An 18,049-nucleotide genomic window follows, 5' to 3' on the forward strand; every position below is an offset into this window, starting at 1 on the left:
GACAAAGCGGTGAGTTTTTGAAAGCCACTGCCTCACCATCCAAAATCATATTTATATGTATGGTCATTAAATGTGAATATAGGACAGGCGCTGCAGTGGACTCCCTGTTGGGTCCCCTACATCTGTTGTGGAAGGGGCGATTCAGCTCTGCCATGGAAAATTGGACATTTAGGAGCCAGCTGGAGGAGCGGTCTGCTCTTCTGCTCCACTAGCACTCAGGTGCCCACTGGCCTGTTGCCACCACCAGCTAGAAGCTGCTGGACCAAAGCAGGCAGGCCGCCTCTGTGGACACAGTCTCTACTGCCTGTGTCCTCTGTCCAAAGATCCAACTCTGATGAGCTCAGAGTCGTAATAACTGAGAAAAACAGTTTTTAGGCCAGGATCAGAAAAAAACAAATCACATGATAGGAGAGTGTGTTGGAATATAAATGGGTCTTTTTATGAGAGTTTATTTCAGGGATAAGAAGCCAACTCCAGGATGAACTCATTCTCGGTGGGCGTGTGTGAACGAAGATCTTTGCTAACTTCGACAACCCAACCGAAAATAGTTTTTGATTTAAGCTCTTTGTAGCTTTGAGGCTGTGCTTAAAGTTCGCTTCTGATGGTGTGAGTAAGAATATTTGCACAAAAAAAGCTGCTAAAATATTTCCTCATCCCAAATCCTGAGATATTAATGTTAGGACAAAGGTTGAGCAGTTTTAGCTAAACATCAGGTTGAAGACTTTGACCCAGTTTGTAGAAAAGAGACAAGAAGGAGCCTAATCGTTCCACCAATGTGAACTACAGCTTTATCAGGCTTCAGGGTGACGTAAGAAATTATAGAATGATTCTGTTACATAATGCCAATGGGTTTTGTTATTTGGCTTTGGTAAATACTAGAGAATGGATTTGTTCACTTAAAGCAAAACTAGCTTCCTTTCTGCTAATAAGTTAGCTAGCTGAGGCTAAACCGAGGCTAAGCTAGGCTAACTAACACTTTCGCCAGACAGTTCAATCAAAGTAGTCTATACATTGTTTTAGACTGAGTACATTTTTCCAGGTGAAACTGTCAATAAAGTATTAGCATTGCCACCGCTTTCTAACAAGTGAATACAGCCTGCACAGATCCATTCAGTTAGTCAGAGAGGCTTTAAATGTTGCTACTCCTGGGTTGTGCAAACATGTCTGCTCATTTAACACAGTGCAGAGGAGAATTAGCGCTGTAGCTGTGCCAGAAGCTGCCAGATGTGAGGTCAACAGCTGCTCGCTCTGAACAGGTTTCTGTTTTTCCCCGATTCGCGCCTCATTTTTATGAGAAGGATTAATTCAGCATTTTGGGGAAAATGCTCATTAAGGCTTTAGGAGTCCAGGTTTAATCGACACTGCGTGGAGACTCCGGCAACCAGAAAAAAGCACTGCAAAGCACAGACACCATTACTGTGACTTGATACTATCATATGCTGATTAAAATGTCATTGAAAATGTATGCTGTGTCAAAGTTGGTCTCCTTTCTTTGCTATGCTAAAGAATTTAAAAAAAAAACAAGCAATATTTTTTTGCCAGCTTGAGGCTTCATGTTCCATCGATCAAGTCCCTCACGCTCAGGCTAAATGTAATCTAGGTATGGTTGAAAGTGCCGCGCATATAATTGTATTTATTAAGGTCTAAATTTAGCTACATAAAAGTGTTTATCAAATTAGCTCACCAGGCCAGTTTCGCAGCGTTGTTTATTATGCCCTGAACCACGGTGTCAAACTTGAGGCCTGGGGGCCAAATCTGGCCTCCCATTTCTTCTTATGTGGCCCTTTGATATCGTATCTTACCAGACAGCAACTATTATGTACAAGGCAAATAAGAGATAACTACCAGAAAATTTAAGAGGGGAATATAAATTTAAAACCTTATCCATGTGAACAACCAGGAAAGGTTTCTGTGTATCTATTTCTGGTGTATGAAACAGTCTAAATGAGGACCTCAAACAGAGCCCAAATACCAGAAAGTTTAAGAATAATTTAGAAAAATATGTTAGGAACATATAACGGATAAACCTGCTTACCCCTAACTGAAATGGTGATAATAGAAAAGCAAAAGTGTTTTTATTCCAAAATAAAATAAAAAACTGTCAGGCAGGTCATCTGCATCATGGTGCAGCGAACCAAAACGAATAATCTTCTGGTTTTCTTGGAGAAAAATTGACAGATGCAAATTTGTGCGCAGCTATTCTCCAACATATTTAATCACTCTTTAATTGTAAAGATAGGGAAACTAGTTTGCATGAAAAACTGTTCTGAGCAAAAGTCTTTTTATATCATTTCGTTTCAATAATTAAACATTCACATTAGGAGATTCTTGATGGAATATAACAGAGAATGATAAAGTGTGAAAGAAAGGCGCTGGGACAATGACCTGAGGACGTATTGAATATCAGAAATACTATAATATTAACAAGTGCTCTGTTTTGCACGCAATAAAAAGTAATGACACACACACACATACACAGAACTTAAATGGAAATGGAAATACTTTATTTCACCATAACACTGTAACAAGCTTGAAAAAAAAAAATACAAAAAAAAAAAAAAAAGATCAAATCAAACAAAATGCTACAGAGCACCACATCATACAGACAACTGTTAAAAGTGGCAACAGAACCTTATGCTAATGGTATTCACTCTATCTAAGGTATCATTTTCATAATCATTGTTATTATAGAAATCAGCAAAAATGTCCGGACATCAAGCACAGTCATGCCAGTAATAAGTAATATCTTACAGATTCATGTAGCGATGCTTTGGAGTGGGTAATCTGCGACGCTCAAAAGGGTTCGCTTTGGGCAGGCGCGACAAGGGTCAGAGGGAACCTGTAGTCCGTCGTCTGTTTGACATTTGGTATAAAGGATCTGAGGATACAGGTGCGGGTCACAGACTGTTCGCAGGTTGCTTTTAAACACCTAACGTGCACAAAGTACCAGATGGGTGGAGGTGATGTATGCAGCGTACAATAAAAGCCTTAAACTGGAAAAAAAAAAAAAAAAAAAAAAAAAAAGATAAACTTAAGAGGAGACAAAACCTGAATGTCAAAGATGTACAATTATCTGTGACCTGAATTGTAACCTCCAATCATCTGGCTCAGCAGGTCAAAACCAAGCCGAACAGTGCAAACACTATTTGACCCAGGCCCCGTGAAGAGGACGGTGAGGAGACACAGGGGGCCGTGTTACTTTTTTTTCTCTTTTCTTTGTACATGGAGAACTCTGTACAGGTGCCTTCAGATCTGCCAGGGACTAAAGGCACATCGGGTCCACTGAGCAACAGATGTGTCCGTTCTGCAAATGAGAGAAAAGAGGGAAAAGGGAGGGTCACAGTCACACTTGAACCCTACAGGCAAAGTCTTTTTGAGACGCAGCAGCTGCTAATTTCCCATGATGCAAAAGCTGACATTTGGAGCTTCTCGGCTTGTCATTTTTACCACCAGCCGAACTCGGGGAATTTTATAGCCGGAATTTAAATGTGAAAGCCCACCGGGTTCACGGATCGCCATCATCATGACCGAAACAAAAGTGCATGTCAGTTCAAAGCTACGTGCAAGAAAAAAAAAAAAAAAAAAGGAGACTGTCAGTTGGGTGTAAAGCTCTTCTTGTGAAATACTGCCACATTCCTTTTGTTTCCAATAAGAAGCTCACTGTCGGCTAAGTGGAAAGAATGAGTGGATTAGCTTTAAAGCTACGGCAAACAATTTACATCCACGTTACAATATCACCTGTTCAGCCTAACAACACATAGAGCAGCTTGATTTACTGTCCAAATGTTATTTTGCCGCAGTTTCTCATAAAATGCTACAACTACTACTCGGAGTATTGAATTGTGTAAAGACGTCTGCTCATTTAACGCAGCGCAGAGGAGGATTGGCGCCGCGGCTGAGCCAGTGGCTACAGAAGAGAGGTCAACAGCCGTTCTTTTTGAATATGTTTCTGTTTTTACAAAAAAAACTAAATAATATAAAATAAAATTGAATGCCTCTTTTTCAGATAAAGGTTTTGTTTAGTATTTTAGAAAAGGGCTCATTGAGGCTTCAGGAGTTCTGACTGAAAGAATATGATCATGTTAAACTTGACACCGACGCTAAGAAAAAAAAACAGGATATTTGATTTGGGTTTTTGCGATGCATTTGTAAGGCGCAGGGTTGTTTCTAATAAAGTGCAGACAGATATAAACTGTGGCAGCATGACGATATGTTCACCATCTTTAATTAGGGCGAAACCAACAGGCAATTCAGAAATAATGTTAAAAAATAGCAAAGGAGTGAATAGGGCAGCGCTCAGCAGAAATGTTAATGTTGTTTATGAAAATATGTCGCACCCTGTTCAAGTCCTGTGTTTCTAGTTATTTTGCATCATATTTTCTTTGATGATTAAGTAAAGACAGCAGGGCAGATCGCTGAAGGTTCTGGCTAGTTTCTACTCTACCTGGCAGCTTGAGCTCATTGATTGTCATGTTTACTCATTTTCTTATTAGTCACATCAGACGATGATTCTTTTACTACTGAACAGAGGAGTGCGCTAGTCATTTCGCCACTTAACCATTTAATAAAAGATGGAGCCGTCTGCTTGTGAGCGTTTCTGTTGTCTTGTATCCACAGTAGAACGACATATTTTAAGTGCGGACTTTGAACCAATTCAAATACCTGCCAACAACGCCATCCTGACTGGACAGAGTTGCAACAACTTTTCTGTGGACGTAGTCACCAGGTCACCAAAAGGCTGATAGTGAGACGGTTTTAGGCAAAAAATAATGGCGAACTAAAGGAATTGCACAAAAAGTCATGCAGAAACATAAAGACAGAACCCTACATAACCCATGTAGACAGTTTATCATTTAAAGTGAGTTTTACTTTAAATGTAGTTCACAAAATATTGCCATTGCTTCTTCCAAGTCGGCTATGTTTGTTTGCTCTGAACTCACGTTTGGTCCCTAGAGGTTTTTGCGATAGTTCTCATGTGAAATCTGAAAAATCGGAACCAAACCCCAAAACGTCTGACAATTTTAAACTCTTGCCATGTGAACCAGGCGCTGCAGTGTATCAAAATTCATCTAATTTAGTACATTTAAGGAGTGCAGTCATAGATTATAACAAAATGTCAATTATTTAGACAACCATATTCAAGGGCACATAGGCTACACTACAAAACTTCAACTTGGTGTTTTAAAGATGCAAGTCCACTTCCGATGTGCAAAGGGGTTTATCTGTGTATGTATTTTTATTTTATGGTAGAAAAATACTATCGGAGCAACTTGGGAATTTAAAAAATTACCAAGACACTTTATTATTCTGCAATAACAAAGTGTCATTATTTACTGAATGACACTTCATGACAGCAGTCATAAACATTCATAAAGTCTCCTTCATGTTCATAACAGGTGCGATGTTATATTTACAGTAGGTGTCGTGTCAGTCTTATGCATATGCACACCCTTTCAAATTAAGTGTTACCTAATCCTGCAATAGCTGTGTCCCCTTTTAATGCTAAGCTAAAAAGCTAGCAAGGCTTTATCCAGTACAGAAAGGTCCGGCTCCTTGGAAAACAATAATAAAATTAGGTAAGGTGTAAAACCTTTGGAAAGTATCCAAAAAAATACCCCAATTGTATGTGTTGGTCTATGAAATGCTGCAGTGAGGCCATGGAAACGCTCAAACTGCCACTGTGGCATGAAATATGCATCGCAGGATGCCACCTTCTCAGCCAGAAGTAAGTGAATCACTACGGCTTGCGGCCTCGACTCCGGGCGCCTCACCTTGCACTGGCACAGGGTGCACTCCGTGCCGTGTTTGATCCAGGAGGAGCCGCTGAAGCGTGAGATATTGTGCTCGTCCGTGCACGTCTTGGTGATGTCGTTGCGGATGGTGTCGGCCTGGCAGGGGTCAGTGACACAGCGGGGGCAGCACTCGCCCTCCGGCACCGTGGTGAACTCGCAGTCCACGGGCGGGCACGGCAGAGGCCAGCAGTCCACCTGCCCCTGCTGCGAGGGGCGTGAGGGAGGAAATGTCACACGATTTAGAGAGGGAGTCATAAAAAATACAAAATAAAAAATCTCAGCAAATACCACAACCACATTTTAAAAAAATAAATAAATCAGCTAAACAAGTCATTAATTTGAATATTTCTCCTGACATTGTGCATTAGCATGCCAGAGGGAACATCATCATGACTTGATGGGGGGGAAAAAGTTGTTAAGGTACCAAGGAAAAAAAAATAAATAAATAAATAAAATAGATGAGCAAAGCAATCTTCCAACAAAGTCAGCACTTTTTTGCAGAATGGGGAAGTAAACGCTGCAGGTTTCTAATTGTCTCATTGTTGTTCCTGTATTAATCTCATGGCAAACTTTGAGCCGGAAACGTCGTATTGGATTTTTCCTACTGCGGTTTTTCGAGTGGCCTGAGAAAACACATCATTTATTCTGTCTTTTGCAAACCTCTGCCCCGGCCCCGCACCTTTGTGCTTTTTTTTTTTTTATCACCGTGGCCTGACCTACTTCTGACCCACATTGACATCCGTGGAATGTCCCGTACTAGCCATTTATTAGTCATGATACAAATCCCCCCCGCCAAAAAAAAAAAAAAAACCAGCAGAAGCCAGGAGATGCTAGCACGGAGACGCAGTTCGAAGCTCGATTTAAGTGTCCCACTGGGGGTATTTAATATCACTGAAAATCGCCCCGATCAGCATTTTAGAAGAAGTTGCAGGAAAATAGTTTATCTGTAAAGAACACAGACTCCCACAGTGCAGATGCCCATGCCTCATGTCTGTGCTCTGTGAAAACACTCCAAAGTGGGAGATCCACCCCCTGACTGGCAGCCCTTTGACTGAGATTTGGAAAACAATGAGTAATGAGTCGTCACGGCGTGGAAACTTGATCAAGCTAACAGGGCTTCAGGCTCTCTGTTATTTCTACAGGCTGTTTCATTCGTCGTTCTTTGTGTCTCATCGTGATTTTATCTCCTCTTAAATACACAGGACCATTCAGCGGTTTGCAAGAGTGAATACTAATAAATGCCTCCAAGAGATTAAAACTGGTGACATTTATCTCCGGCTGGGAATTAGGCTCAAACAATCATGTTTCCTTTTTTGTATGTGCTCTGACCTTAAGTACAGCGCACATGCATGTTAATGGATATTAATGCTCTCTTGATTCTAACAGGGTGGAAAATCGTAACTTCTCTCCCCTCCCACTCCAAAGACTGCTTATAGACTTCTTATGCTTTTCGGTCTCTTGTCACATTTAAGTGTTTCAGATCATAAAACACATCTTAATATCACACCAAGATAACCTTAGTACATGGAAAATGTAGTTTGCAGTTCCTGATTCTATTTATAAGAGAAAAAGTCATCAAAATATCCCAAACTCTTTAAGTTTGAACAAATAAATAACTAAATAACGGCAGGTGTTTACAGAAACTAGCCACGAGTCCTTTACATGATCGTGAGGGGTTTTTGGGCCACTCTTCTTTGCAGAATGGCCACTCCAAAACATTTATTTATTTATTTTAAAACACTCAGAGAAAGAGTTGCTGGCCGCCTGCTGACCACCGATTGTCCTTCTGCATAGTGCGATTTAGCTCAAGGTCACTCCTTCAGGATTTTCTACCAGAGAGCAGAATAGTTCCCAGGCTGTGAAGCAGCAAAGCAGCTCCACACCATCACACTACCGCCATCATTTCTTCTTCTTTTTCTGAAGTGCTGGGTTAGTTCTGCACCATATCTATCGGGACACACACCATACAGTGCAGTTCCACTTTTGTCTATTCAGTCTTTGGAATATTTTCCCAAACGTTTTGGGGAAGCAATTTTTGTATCAAAAGCAACATGTTAGCCATGGTTTGGACCTTGAAACTCTCCCATGGATGCCTTTTTTTTTTTTTCTTTTTGCCAGGTCTTCTCATTGTAGACACATGAACACTGACCCTAACTGAGACAAGTGGGTTCAACTGTGACTCAGATGTTGTTCTGGGTTCTTTTGTGTCCTCTTAAATGAGTTGTCAGAGGGCGTGCCGTGGTGGCATAGGGGATAGCGCGACCCATGTTTGGAGGCCTTGAGTCCTCGACGCGGCCGTCGCGGGTTCGACTCCCGGACCCGGCGACATTTGCCGCATGTCTTCCCCTTCTCTTTCCCCCTTTCCTGTCAGCCTACTTTCAAAAAATAAGGGACACTAGAGCCCACAAAAATAAAAAATAAAAAAAAAAAAAAAATATATATATATATATATATATATATATATATATATATATATAAAAAGAGTTGTCAGTGCACTCATAGAGTGATTTTGGTAGGTCGGCCACCATCTTTCATGGTCAATACCTTTTATTGTTGTTCACTGGGGTCCGAAAGCTTTAGAAACGAGCTGTGTTGATGCAAAGACACTTTGAGAATCTTCTGAGGGCCACACTTATTGACATAATATCACACCACTGGTTTAAATGGAAGCAAATTAATGTGTTAGATGAGAATGGATGCTAATGACTTTGTTTTCTGTACTCTAATTTCTGTAGAATGAGACAATAATGCATTAATTTTTTATATATATATATACAGTATTTTCAACTACATATTGTCAGACATGTAGAAGTTTTTTGCTTGGTACACATGTGTCAGAGATCAGGTTAGAGTGTGGCTAGTGAAACTAAATAAAAAATATGTGGTTAATCGTATGTAATACATAACCTAGCAATGAAGTGCTTTTGTTTTCACATAGAGCCTGACTGGTTTGGATTGTAAATTTTACAAATCAAATCATCAATAGAGAACAGCTTTTTGTATTTGGATACATAGATTTTAAAAAAAAAGTCATTATAAATGGTGATATATATAAAAAAAAAAGCAAAACCCATCAGAAATGTTGCAAGAGGTCAAAAACTTCTACCCAGTGATGTATTTGCCTTCAGAGGCCATATTCTTGGTTTTGAAATGATTGCATGTGCTTAGGCGAGATGGTTTCACATCTCGGTCTTGCGAACATGTTTTGCCCATCTGCTGGAGTCACTGTGTATTTTAAGGTCCCTGCTGAGTTTGGACAGCCATTGCTCTCCTAAGTGTAGCAGCATTCAAGGTTCATTTCACGTCCCTGTCACGCTACTGCACCCCACGGTACCGGGGAGGGGGGGGGGACTGCCTTCTCCTTCAAGTGCTGGAAATGTGCGGAACTTTAATTGGCCGACTTTAATGTCTGCAATCTCGACACCTGGACATCTGCGGGTCATGTGCGGGACTTGCTGGTGAACGTGGTGACATTTCCAAACATGTGTATGTTCTGCTGTTTACACTCCCGCGTGCGTGCGCGCGCGCGCCGCTGTTGTGACAGGCAAGTCTGGCCTTCTCAAATGTGTTTGTGTCAACACGTACAAGTGCCTGCGGTGAGCACGGCTGCGGCAAGAGTGAAGCAGAGCGATCTCATTTTCAGCCGAGAGTGCTTCCCCGCTGCCTCTCAGCTGAGCTGTGACTTTCAGGCGCTCCTGTAATGGTGCGCTGTAAGAAATCCAAAGAGCGGCCCCGAGGTTCAGGCAGCAGGACAACAGCACAATACAGGAGAGCACTTGGGAGGGAAGGTGGCTGGGGTGGGGTGAGGTGGGGTTATTGCCAGTGCTGGTCACAGGGTAAATCTGTCAGAATGGGGAAAACGTCGCAGTATCTAAGCTACAAGCATGGTTGTTATTAAAAGGCAGCTGAGACTGAATGAAAAAGAGAGAGAGAGAGACAGAGAAAAAAAAAGCAAGAGTGCTTGTCTGTGATTCAAAGTAGAGATGAACTCAGCAGAAGAAGGGTCGTATATTTGCCTTTCCTTCATGCAGCGGCAGTCACATTCCACAAACTTCAATTTGTTTAATTGGGGTTTTATGTGACAGATCAATGCAAAGTAGCGGTACGACTGCAAAGCTGAAGGAAAATGATGGGCGGTTTCATCGAGGCTCCACAGCAAATCTGGAGCCTCAATGCAGAGATTGTGGGTCCAGGCTCTGGGAGCAGAGATTCCCAGCTCGGTTTTAAATTTTTTTTTTTTTTTTACATAGATAGTTAAAACTATCACTATGTTGGGGCAGCATGACAGATAATCTATGAAAAAAAATCGAGTTCCTCTTCCTTTTCCCTGTAGATCTACTGTCATGTGAAAAAAATACATTGGTTCATCAGAAACAACCAATCAGAGTCAGAAGGAGGGTCTTACCGCTGTCAATCACCCTCGTGTACTCACTTGACCCTTGACCTCTCCTACAGTATGCAGCTGGTTCACCACAAAGGATCCCGCCATGGATGCTAAGGCTGGTAAGATGGGCCACCACCGGTGGAGGATAAACAGTTTTCTTGTAATGGTAAGTTGTTTCTCTGTCATTAGCACATTGAGCAGCACATACACAAGATGATTGACAGCTCTAAGACTGGGAGCAGCACTGGGAAAAGGTGGAGGAGATTATCTGTCTCATATTAAACTGTCACAACATGGTGGCAGTTTTAACAAGTAAGTAAAAACAAAACTAAACATTTTAGCAAAAGTTACACAAGGTAGCTTTTAGTGTACAATTCGAGCTATACAACAGAATCTCTTAGATCAGTGGAGTATTCAGGAGACCCTTCATTTTACATGGCTAACTTTTACATGTTGATCTGATTCAAAGTGAACAGTACATTACCAAGCATCTAGAGCTAGCTGACAAGCTGAGGAGGTAATTCAGCCATTTAAATCTGCTATATTGGACAAAAGACACATCAAAAATCTTCTGGGGACCGCACTTATTGACTGGATTTCATATTACACAAAGTAAAGTAATGGGTTTGATCAGACCAGCAGCAAAATCTGGTAATACATACAGTACAGTAAACAGGGGGACTGAATGCAGGGCAGACTTTCCAGATTCATGTTGGTTTTTTTATGTTGAAAACCAGATATCATTCAGCCCAAAGTGCTATTTTGTGTCATTCTATCAGCACATGTTTCTGTCTGTAAGATGATAGAATGCGCAAATGTTCAAGAAACATGAATATTTTTGCATGGCATCGTATACAACCACAATACGCACATGGCCAGAAGGTCAGAAGGGCAACCCAGGGTTTGGTCAGTTTTATTGGACAAAAAACTTGCAAACTGTTTCCCTGTTGTCCAAACGACGTCCCTCTGCCAAACCTTGGAAAAGGTCAGCAAAGCAGAAGATGGGAGCACAGTAATAAACAGTCTATACTGTAAGTCTTACTGTGAGAGCTTCATGAGGTGAGCAGTGTTATTTTGTTTGGCATGAAGAATAGGGGTTCTCAGACTGCAAAGCACACCAGAGAATACAAGGAAGTCAGTCTCAGCAAACACTCTCGAGTCAACACGAGCATACATCCTGTTAACTCGCAGCAGTAGGAAGCCCACACATGCTCAACCTTGGAAGAAGCCTCAGTAAAACGTGTTATTCCATCAACACGGACTACAGCAAAGATGGCTGTTTGTATTCACACAAATCAAAGCCATCACTTCTTTTTCTTTTTTGCACCACACAAAAAACCAATCTTCCTTTTCTCCTCCCTGCAACTTTCCTATTCACCTCTTAATCACTCTGCTCCAACAAAATATTTCTCCTTGACTTTCTTTTCAGCACACATCTCTCCTTGATCAGCATTTCCATGGAGACCGGGGTATTTGTTGCATTCCTTGTGTGGGCGCTGCGGCACACCGATGGAACGCTTCTGTTTTTTTTTTTTCTGTATTTTCACACATCCTCATCCTGAAAAAAAAATAAAATACCGTTCTGACGGGAAGCGTCGTTGGATATTTCATCAACTCTAACCCACCAGGCACTGGCACTGCTGGCAGTTCTCCACCCATGTGTCGCCGCTGCCGTAGGTGAGCAGGCCGTTCTGGTGCAGGCACTGGCTGCTCAGGCGGGGGTCGCACTCGGGGCAGCAGAACAGGTCGGCGTTGGGGTTGTCACAGTCGCACACCATTCGACGGCACATCACTTGGCCGGCCTGAGAGCGGAGCACAATCAAACATTAACACGCAGACGCTATCAAACCGTTCCACGTGCAAAAGACAAAGCCAATTTGTGCAATAGAGTCATCAAACATACATGTGCACGATAAATAATGTGGCGAAGGTTATAGAGCCCGGACCTTTCAACGTTTCTGTCCAAACTGTAGGGAAAGCCAGACCACGCTGGAATGCATCTAATGAAAGTTGGTGCAGACATGTTTATGAGTGTGAACTTTAAACTGCTTAAATTATTTTAACTTATTCCTCTGGACAAATAATCCTCTTCTCTTTAGACGCAGAGACATCTCTCTAAAGCAAAACGGGACGGTTTTTTTTGTCGTCATTTGTTCAGGCAGACTTCTACAAACAATGATGAAAAGAATGCGCTCGTCAACTGATTCAATGCCGTTTGCTAGAAACAAAACTCTTTGGCTCTTTTCATCGAGATTCAAGGTCCACACTTGAAATGTCGCGAAAACATTTGTCACATGCCAACTGTGAATTGACTGATTGGAAAAAAAAAATGCATGAGATATAAAGTTTCTTTAAATGTACAGATTTAATAAGTAGTTTACATACATTCGTAACGGGCATAAATGTCACATGTCACAGCTTTTAGCTCAGCATATCAAGTGCAAATCATTTTTTTTATGGTATTGCAACGACTAACCAACAATAATTGGATGCACAAATGTTGATTTATAAGTATAAGTAGTATCCATTATATATAGTATCCATTTTGGCTGGATATTTGTTTACATTTTTTTTAATTAGACAATTCTACCTAAATTAACATGATGATTCACAAATAATCATGCAAATGTGCCAAATGGCTCATCTGCATTCACAGACAAGTTTATGGTAAACCAGATCAAAACATAAAACGTGTGATAGTTTAATTTAAAAAAAATTTGAATGAACATATAAAAAAAATGACACACTCTAAATATGCAAGAGAAATTCATCTATATATAATCACAGATTTGATTAGTTACCAACAACTACTTCATGGATTTAGAAAGCTGCCTATACAATGTAACGTTTTCCATCGTATGACCGGCCCTTCAAGAGCAAAGCTGACCGCCTGATTCTGGGATTCTTCAATAAAGTTACACAGGATGGAATAATTTAAGATCAAAGATTGCATCCAAATAATGATTCAAATCAGTGTGTTACACACAACTTCCTGGCACAATAATCACAAACACCCATCAAATCATCATTTAATGTTTGATAAAGCGTGCCAACATTAAAAACATCCTGAGTACGGACCTGAAAATTGAAGGACTATGTTTCAACTGATTCCATGACAAGAAGCCATATATATATAATATATGTTAGGATTAATAAAAATATGCAACAAATTTACATACGTTCCCTATTGACAGTCTATGCTAAAAAAATCTGTTAATAAAAACATTAAATCTCAAATGAATATGACTTTAATGCCAATAATGAGGTGAGAGTGTAAAATAGCACTGACTGCAACAGTATAGTTACAATATACATTGATGCAAATGTATATGGATTTTACATTTGTGTGTGTCTTTTCAATAATGAGTGTCTACTGCATACTGAACAGGTTCAGCCTGGACACATTCTTATCTTTCCGTTGTCTGGGCTCTTTGACCTTGGTTCCCCCCCCCATCACTTAGTGACGGCGCTCCATTTAATATCCAGCTGGGTCCAACCACTTCCAAAACAAAAACATGTTTACTCCCCTGCCCCTTAATCTGCTCAATGCAACTAATTTTGACAGGCAGCACCTCAATCTCTCAAATCAATTAAACAACTCATTTAATTAGGGAGCCATTTCTGTCCTGCTCCTTTGTAATCAAATGAATAATTTGCCGCTTGATCATTCACTCCCGACACTAATCCACTATAATCGCCTTCCACTACTCCCAGACACTCGGCATTAGGTTGAGTAAAACGCTGCAAATTCAGAGTGTGACGGCGGCGCAACCCGATAAAAACGGAATAAAACATCTCTCAGGTGACAGAATGAGTTTTCCCGGACCAGTTCTTCCCAGGTGTCTCATCGCCTGGATATTAGGAAGTGATCAAAACAACAACGTCAGAAACTCGAGTCAATCAAACGTTAAGAAGTATGACAGCACATACCCGCTCGTCCGTCAAAGTAGCGTCGCTGTCATGTCCCATCAATCTCCCTTGTTTGCAGAGAATTAAAAGTAATTGGATAAATTAACATAAGTTGAAATAAAAAGTTATTTTTGATTGCTTTGGTGACGACATCGGAGGCTAGCTAGAGCCTGAAAACCACATTGCTCACCAAGTTTTCGCACACAAAAGCATTACGGGGAACTTTTTCCATGCCAACCTCTAAATAAGTAAAAATAACGGCATAAAAGAGAAGCAGCAGTGCAGTAAAAATGTCCAGTGAAAATTTGCGGAACTCGTGTCTGCATTTTAGTAGCTCGGAGGACTAGAAAACATCTCTCAACATGAAATCTGCAAGATGGCCTCTGAATAAGCGGAGTTTCCACTCCACTTGCTGTATGGCGTTTATCGGAAGTGAAGTTCATGTGAGGAAGTGCTCTGATTATTTATGAGTATTAATTTTAACTTTGAACTTGTCAGAACCAATTGTGTGTCATCAAGGCCCACACGCAGTTAGCACATTTTATAATAAAGTATGCTGTACAGGAGTTACATACTCAAATTAAATGACTATCATGGAGCTCAATTGCAACAATTTGGATTAGTAATAACACAACTTGTTTGTTAAATGAACTGGTTCAAATGCATTCTGACAAATGCAAACTGTAAATGTGCTAAGGTGGAAAAGATGAAGCTGCAGACCACCTGTGTGCCTGATTTTACAATTTGGTCTTTCTATTGGCGTATCTATTAGTCAAGTGACTGTTGATGCTTATGAGAAGAGACAGTAAATTATAATGTGGCACTAGCTAGCTGATGTTATCTGAGCAGATTGCTCTAGGTTTAAACATTGTAATTCTTCATACACTTGGCATTTTTCAAATTTCAAACCAAACCATTTGTTATATTCCTGTTATCTTTTAGTTTAGTTTAGTTTATCAGTTTGTAAACTAAATAGTGTCTGATTTTTTAATCCTTTTTACCACCTTTGTTGATTGGAAACTCACTAATCGTTGCATTTGAGCCCCTAAAACAGGCATTTGTTTTCCTAGCAAACACTGATTTTGTTTTTTTAGCCATATTCTGGGCTTCATTTTCCCCTCGTTTCCGTCGCTGCTGAACGTTCCTCTAAGTACTAGGGTGAACGGAAAAAGTTAGCTGTTAATTTTTGTGGGTTTGTCACTGCAAACACATTACATAAAACTCATTTTACCCACTGGTGATATAAAATATTTATTTGTGCCGCTTTATGAACATGCAGTTACACTATCTGCTCAATTATTAACTATGAATGAGTGCATACTACAATGTAAATCTTTTTTTTCCCCCACAGAGGCAGAAGATGAAGTATAATTTGCTGCAAAGAACTTACATTATCCACTTCACTTTGTCTCTTTTGAAGATCTAACAGGGGAGTGTTTACACTTCAGAGTTAACAAACAGCAACGCCTTGCTGTCCGTGAGCCATACGATTATTCACTTAAAAGTGTCATGATTGCTCCTATGCTAATAAGTAATTTTTTTTTAAAATTAAAATAGAAAGACATAACTCTCCCTATCTTTTTACAGTCTATTGTAGAATGTCAGTTCCCTACGAAGGATGGAGGTGACATTTGTAGCCGATTAGCCCTGTAGGGGACGGCTTCGGTCACATGGAAGAAAAAGAAGATTTCCACTAGTTTTCTTACTCTTTGTTTAGAGATGTTGGAAGTGGAGAGAGGATATATATATATATAAAAACAAAACAAAAAACAAAAACTCAGAGTATAAACCATCGTAAAAGGCAAAGCACGTAGACATGATTAGCCTGTCTTAGGAAACAGATATATAACCCTGGCTTTTGAGGTTGTTTTAATCAGCCCTTAAAAAAGCTGCTCTCAATCATAATGTTTTGATAAATTACAGTCATATTGATGTAATGTTACTTTTCAATCTAAAATTCTTGAAGAAATACTTGGTAATAATTGTATTTAGCATTTACACTGTAGACTGAAACAGCATAAGTGTAAGTCATTAATGATAATCGGTGCTTCAGTCAGTGCAGCGTTTGATACTTTTTGACCGCAGTGCTCTCTTAGAAAGGCTGGAGTGCATCCACAGAAAATTAAGTCTCCTTAGAAAAATAAACATGTAAACATTTTACTTCCAGTAACTCCATTTTTAAACACATATTTAATGCTAAAAATAACTAAATAGAGAACCTTTGGTATGTCCATGCAGTAACGACTGCCCCCCCAAAGAACGAACTGATGACATATGATTAGTTCACTGACAGGAAAAAGGTCACTGGTCAGGGTCAGACAATAAGGTCATAGAGTTTGTTGATTAAAATTTTGTAACAAGCGACATTTAACACGTCTGTGGGTAAAACAAACAGCTTTGCATGAGCAAGATACTGAGATGCATATGGAAACAAATGACTTGTGAGGCTTCTGATGTGACCTTACAAACGAACCGAACTGCAGAATATCACAATTTCCAGAAATAATTTAGCTTATTTTAGAACCGATAAGTTGAACTGCTGACTGACAGTGACTGATTCATTTTAAAATAATACATGGAAGAAAAGGCAGAATCTTTCTGTCGTATTTAAATTTTATAACATCTTTAGATTTGATCTCATTACTTGCTGCTGCATAAAGATTTTGATCTTGCTTTTCATATGCTCTAGAAAATTCAATAATCAGTGTGACCTGTTCAGCTCATTCATCCATATCCACTTATCCACCTTATGTTTCATCTGTGGATGAAAATCAAGTGGCCTCTAAACATTATAGTGATTACAACCACAGCTATCATAAAATTAGTCATTATGATTGCAATATGGGGCACTATTATTAGCCACGGCAGCTTTATTTGCTGCTTTAAATTAAATCAAACTATCTAGATACAAGGTTATCCCAACCTCGGAATCGTAGCGCCCCGCGCCTGCTGGGAACACATGTCCCGCTCCTCCATCTGCCCCTCGGTCTGCAGAGCTCCACCCACCGCTACCTTTAAGCGCTCTCTGTTCTCCATCTTGCCCTGTTTATTACCTGGCAGGAGCACACCGAGCACCTGTCGCTGTCCAGCACCCATATCTGCCCGCTGTGCTTGACCTTGTTGTCATGGATACAGTCGCCAGTGCAGTTATGCCCGTGGGGGCACCGGCAGTCGTAGCCTCCCTCCAGGTTGAAGCACACTGTGTCGTTGGCGCAGGTGTTCCTCCCTGTCTTGCATTCGTTAATATCTGCAGGGGGCACAAAGGAATGACATCATACATATGATCTGTGCAGGCAAAGCTGTTTCTGTGCATAATCTGCTTTGAAATAATAATAATAATAATAATAATAATAATAAAAAGAAATTAAAAAGAAATTACGTCTGCTTTTGATGCAGAAGAGCAACACAGACGTTAATTCTGCTGCGTGTGAAAGCAATGTAACCCAGAAACCCATTCTGCTTTTGAGAGGCGCAGACAGGTTGTTATCATTCATGGGTTTTTAAAATTTATTTCAGAGTGCTTTTAATGTGCGTTCTTTCTCGGCCCTTTCAAATCCAGATGACGGCTAAGATGGGGGTCAAAGAATGGAGCGGCACCACCAGCTCAATTGTTGCGCCCGTTTCTTCCGTGTTTCTGTTGATTCAGGGTTTCGCTTCTGACAGCCTCCACATGTCTGTCGACATGCTAAATCAGAAAAAAAATGTTTGAAAAAAAATTAACAGGCTTCAGAAAGAAAAGAGACGTATCTTTTAGGAGGAAGGGAACTTAAAAAGAGATTCAGGATTGACCTGGAGAGGTCAATCCTGAATCAAAAACATTCAATAGAAGCTGACGGAACGTCTTGTCAGAGAAGCTATTTTGCCTCTTAAATTTCGAAACTACATTTCTGAAATTGAGACGTGGAAACATTTTCTTAGACAGAAAGCACATTGAGGACAGGAATATATTTGTGTTTATTTACTT

General features: G+C 40.3%; 1 protein-coding gene across 1 annotated transcript in view; it reads right to left on the bottom strand.

The window, feature by feature from the left end:
• Nucleotides 1-2,482: 2,482 nt before the first annotated feature.
• nell2a (neural EGFL like 2a) overlaps nt 2,483-18,049 on the bottom strand; it is a 101,009-nt gene continuing 85,442 nt past the window's right edge. The window contains exons 17-20 of the mRNA XM_032588831.1: nt 17,139-17,332; nt 11,802-11,978; nt 5,772-5,996; nt 2,483-3,304 (exon numbers count right to left, since the gene is read on the bottom strand). Coding sequence (XP_032444722.1) covers nt 3,263-3,304; nt 5,772-5,996; nt 11,802-11,978; nt 17,139-17,332 — 638 coding nt within the window. The 3' untranslated portion in view covers nt 2,483-3,262. The remainder of the gene's footprint in view (nt 3,305-5,771; nt 5,997-11,801; nt 11,979-17,138; nt 17,333-18,049) is intronic.

Source organism: Xiphophorus hellerii, chromosome 2 (assembly GCF_003331165.1).
Source record: "Xiphophorus hellerii strain 12219 chromosome 2, Xiphophorus_hellerii-4.1, whole genome shotgun sequence".
In the NCBI taxonomy this organism is placed as follows: domain Eukaryota; kingdom Metazoa; phylum Chordata; class Actinopteri; order Cyprinodontiformes; family Poeciliidae; genus Xiphophorus; species Xiphophorus hellerii.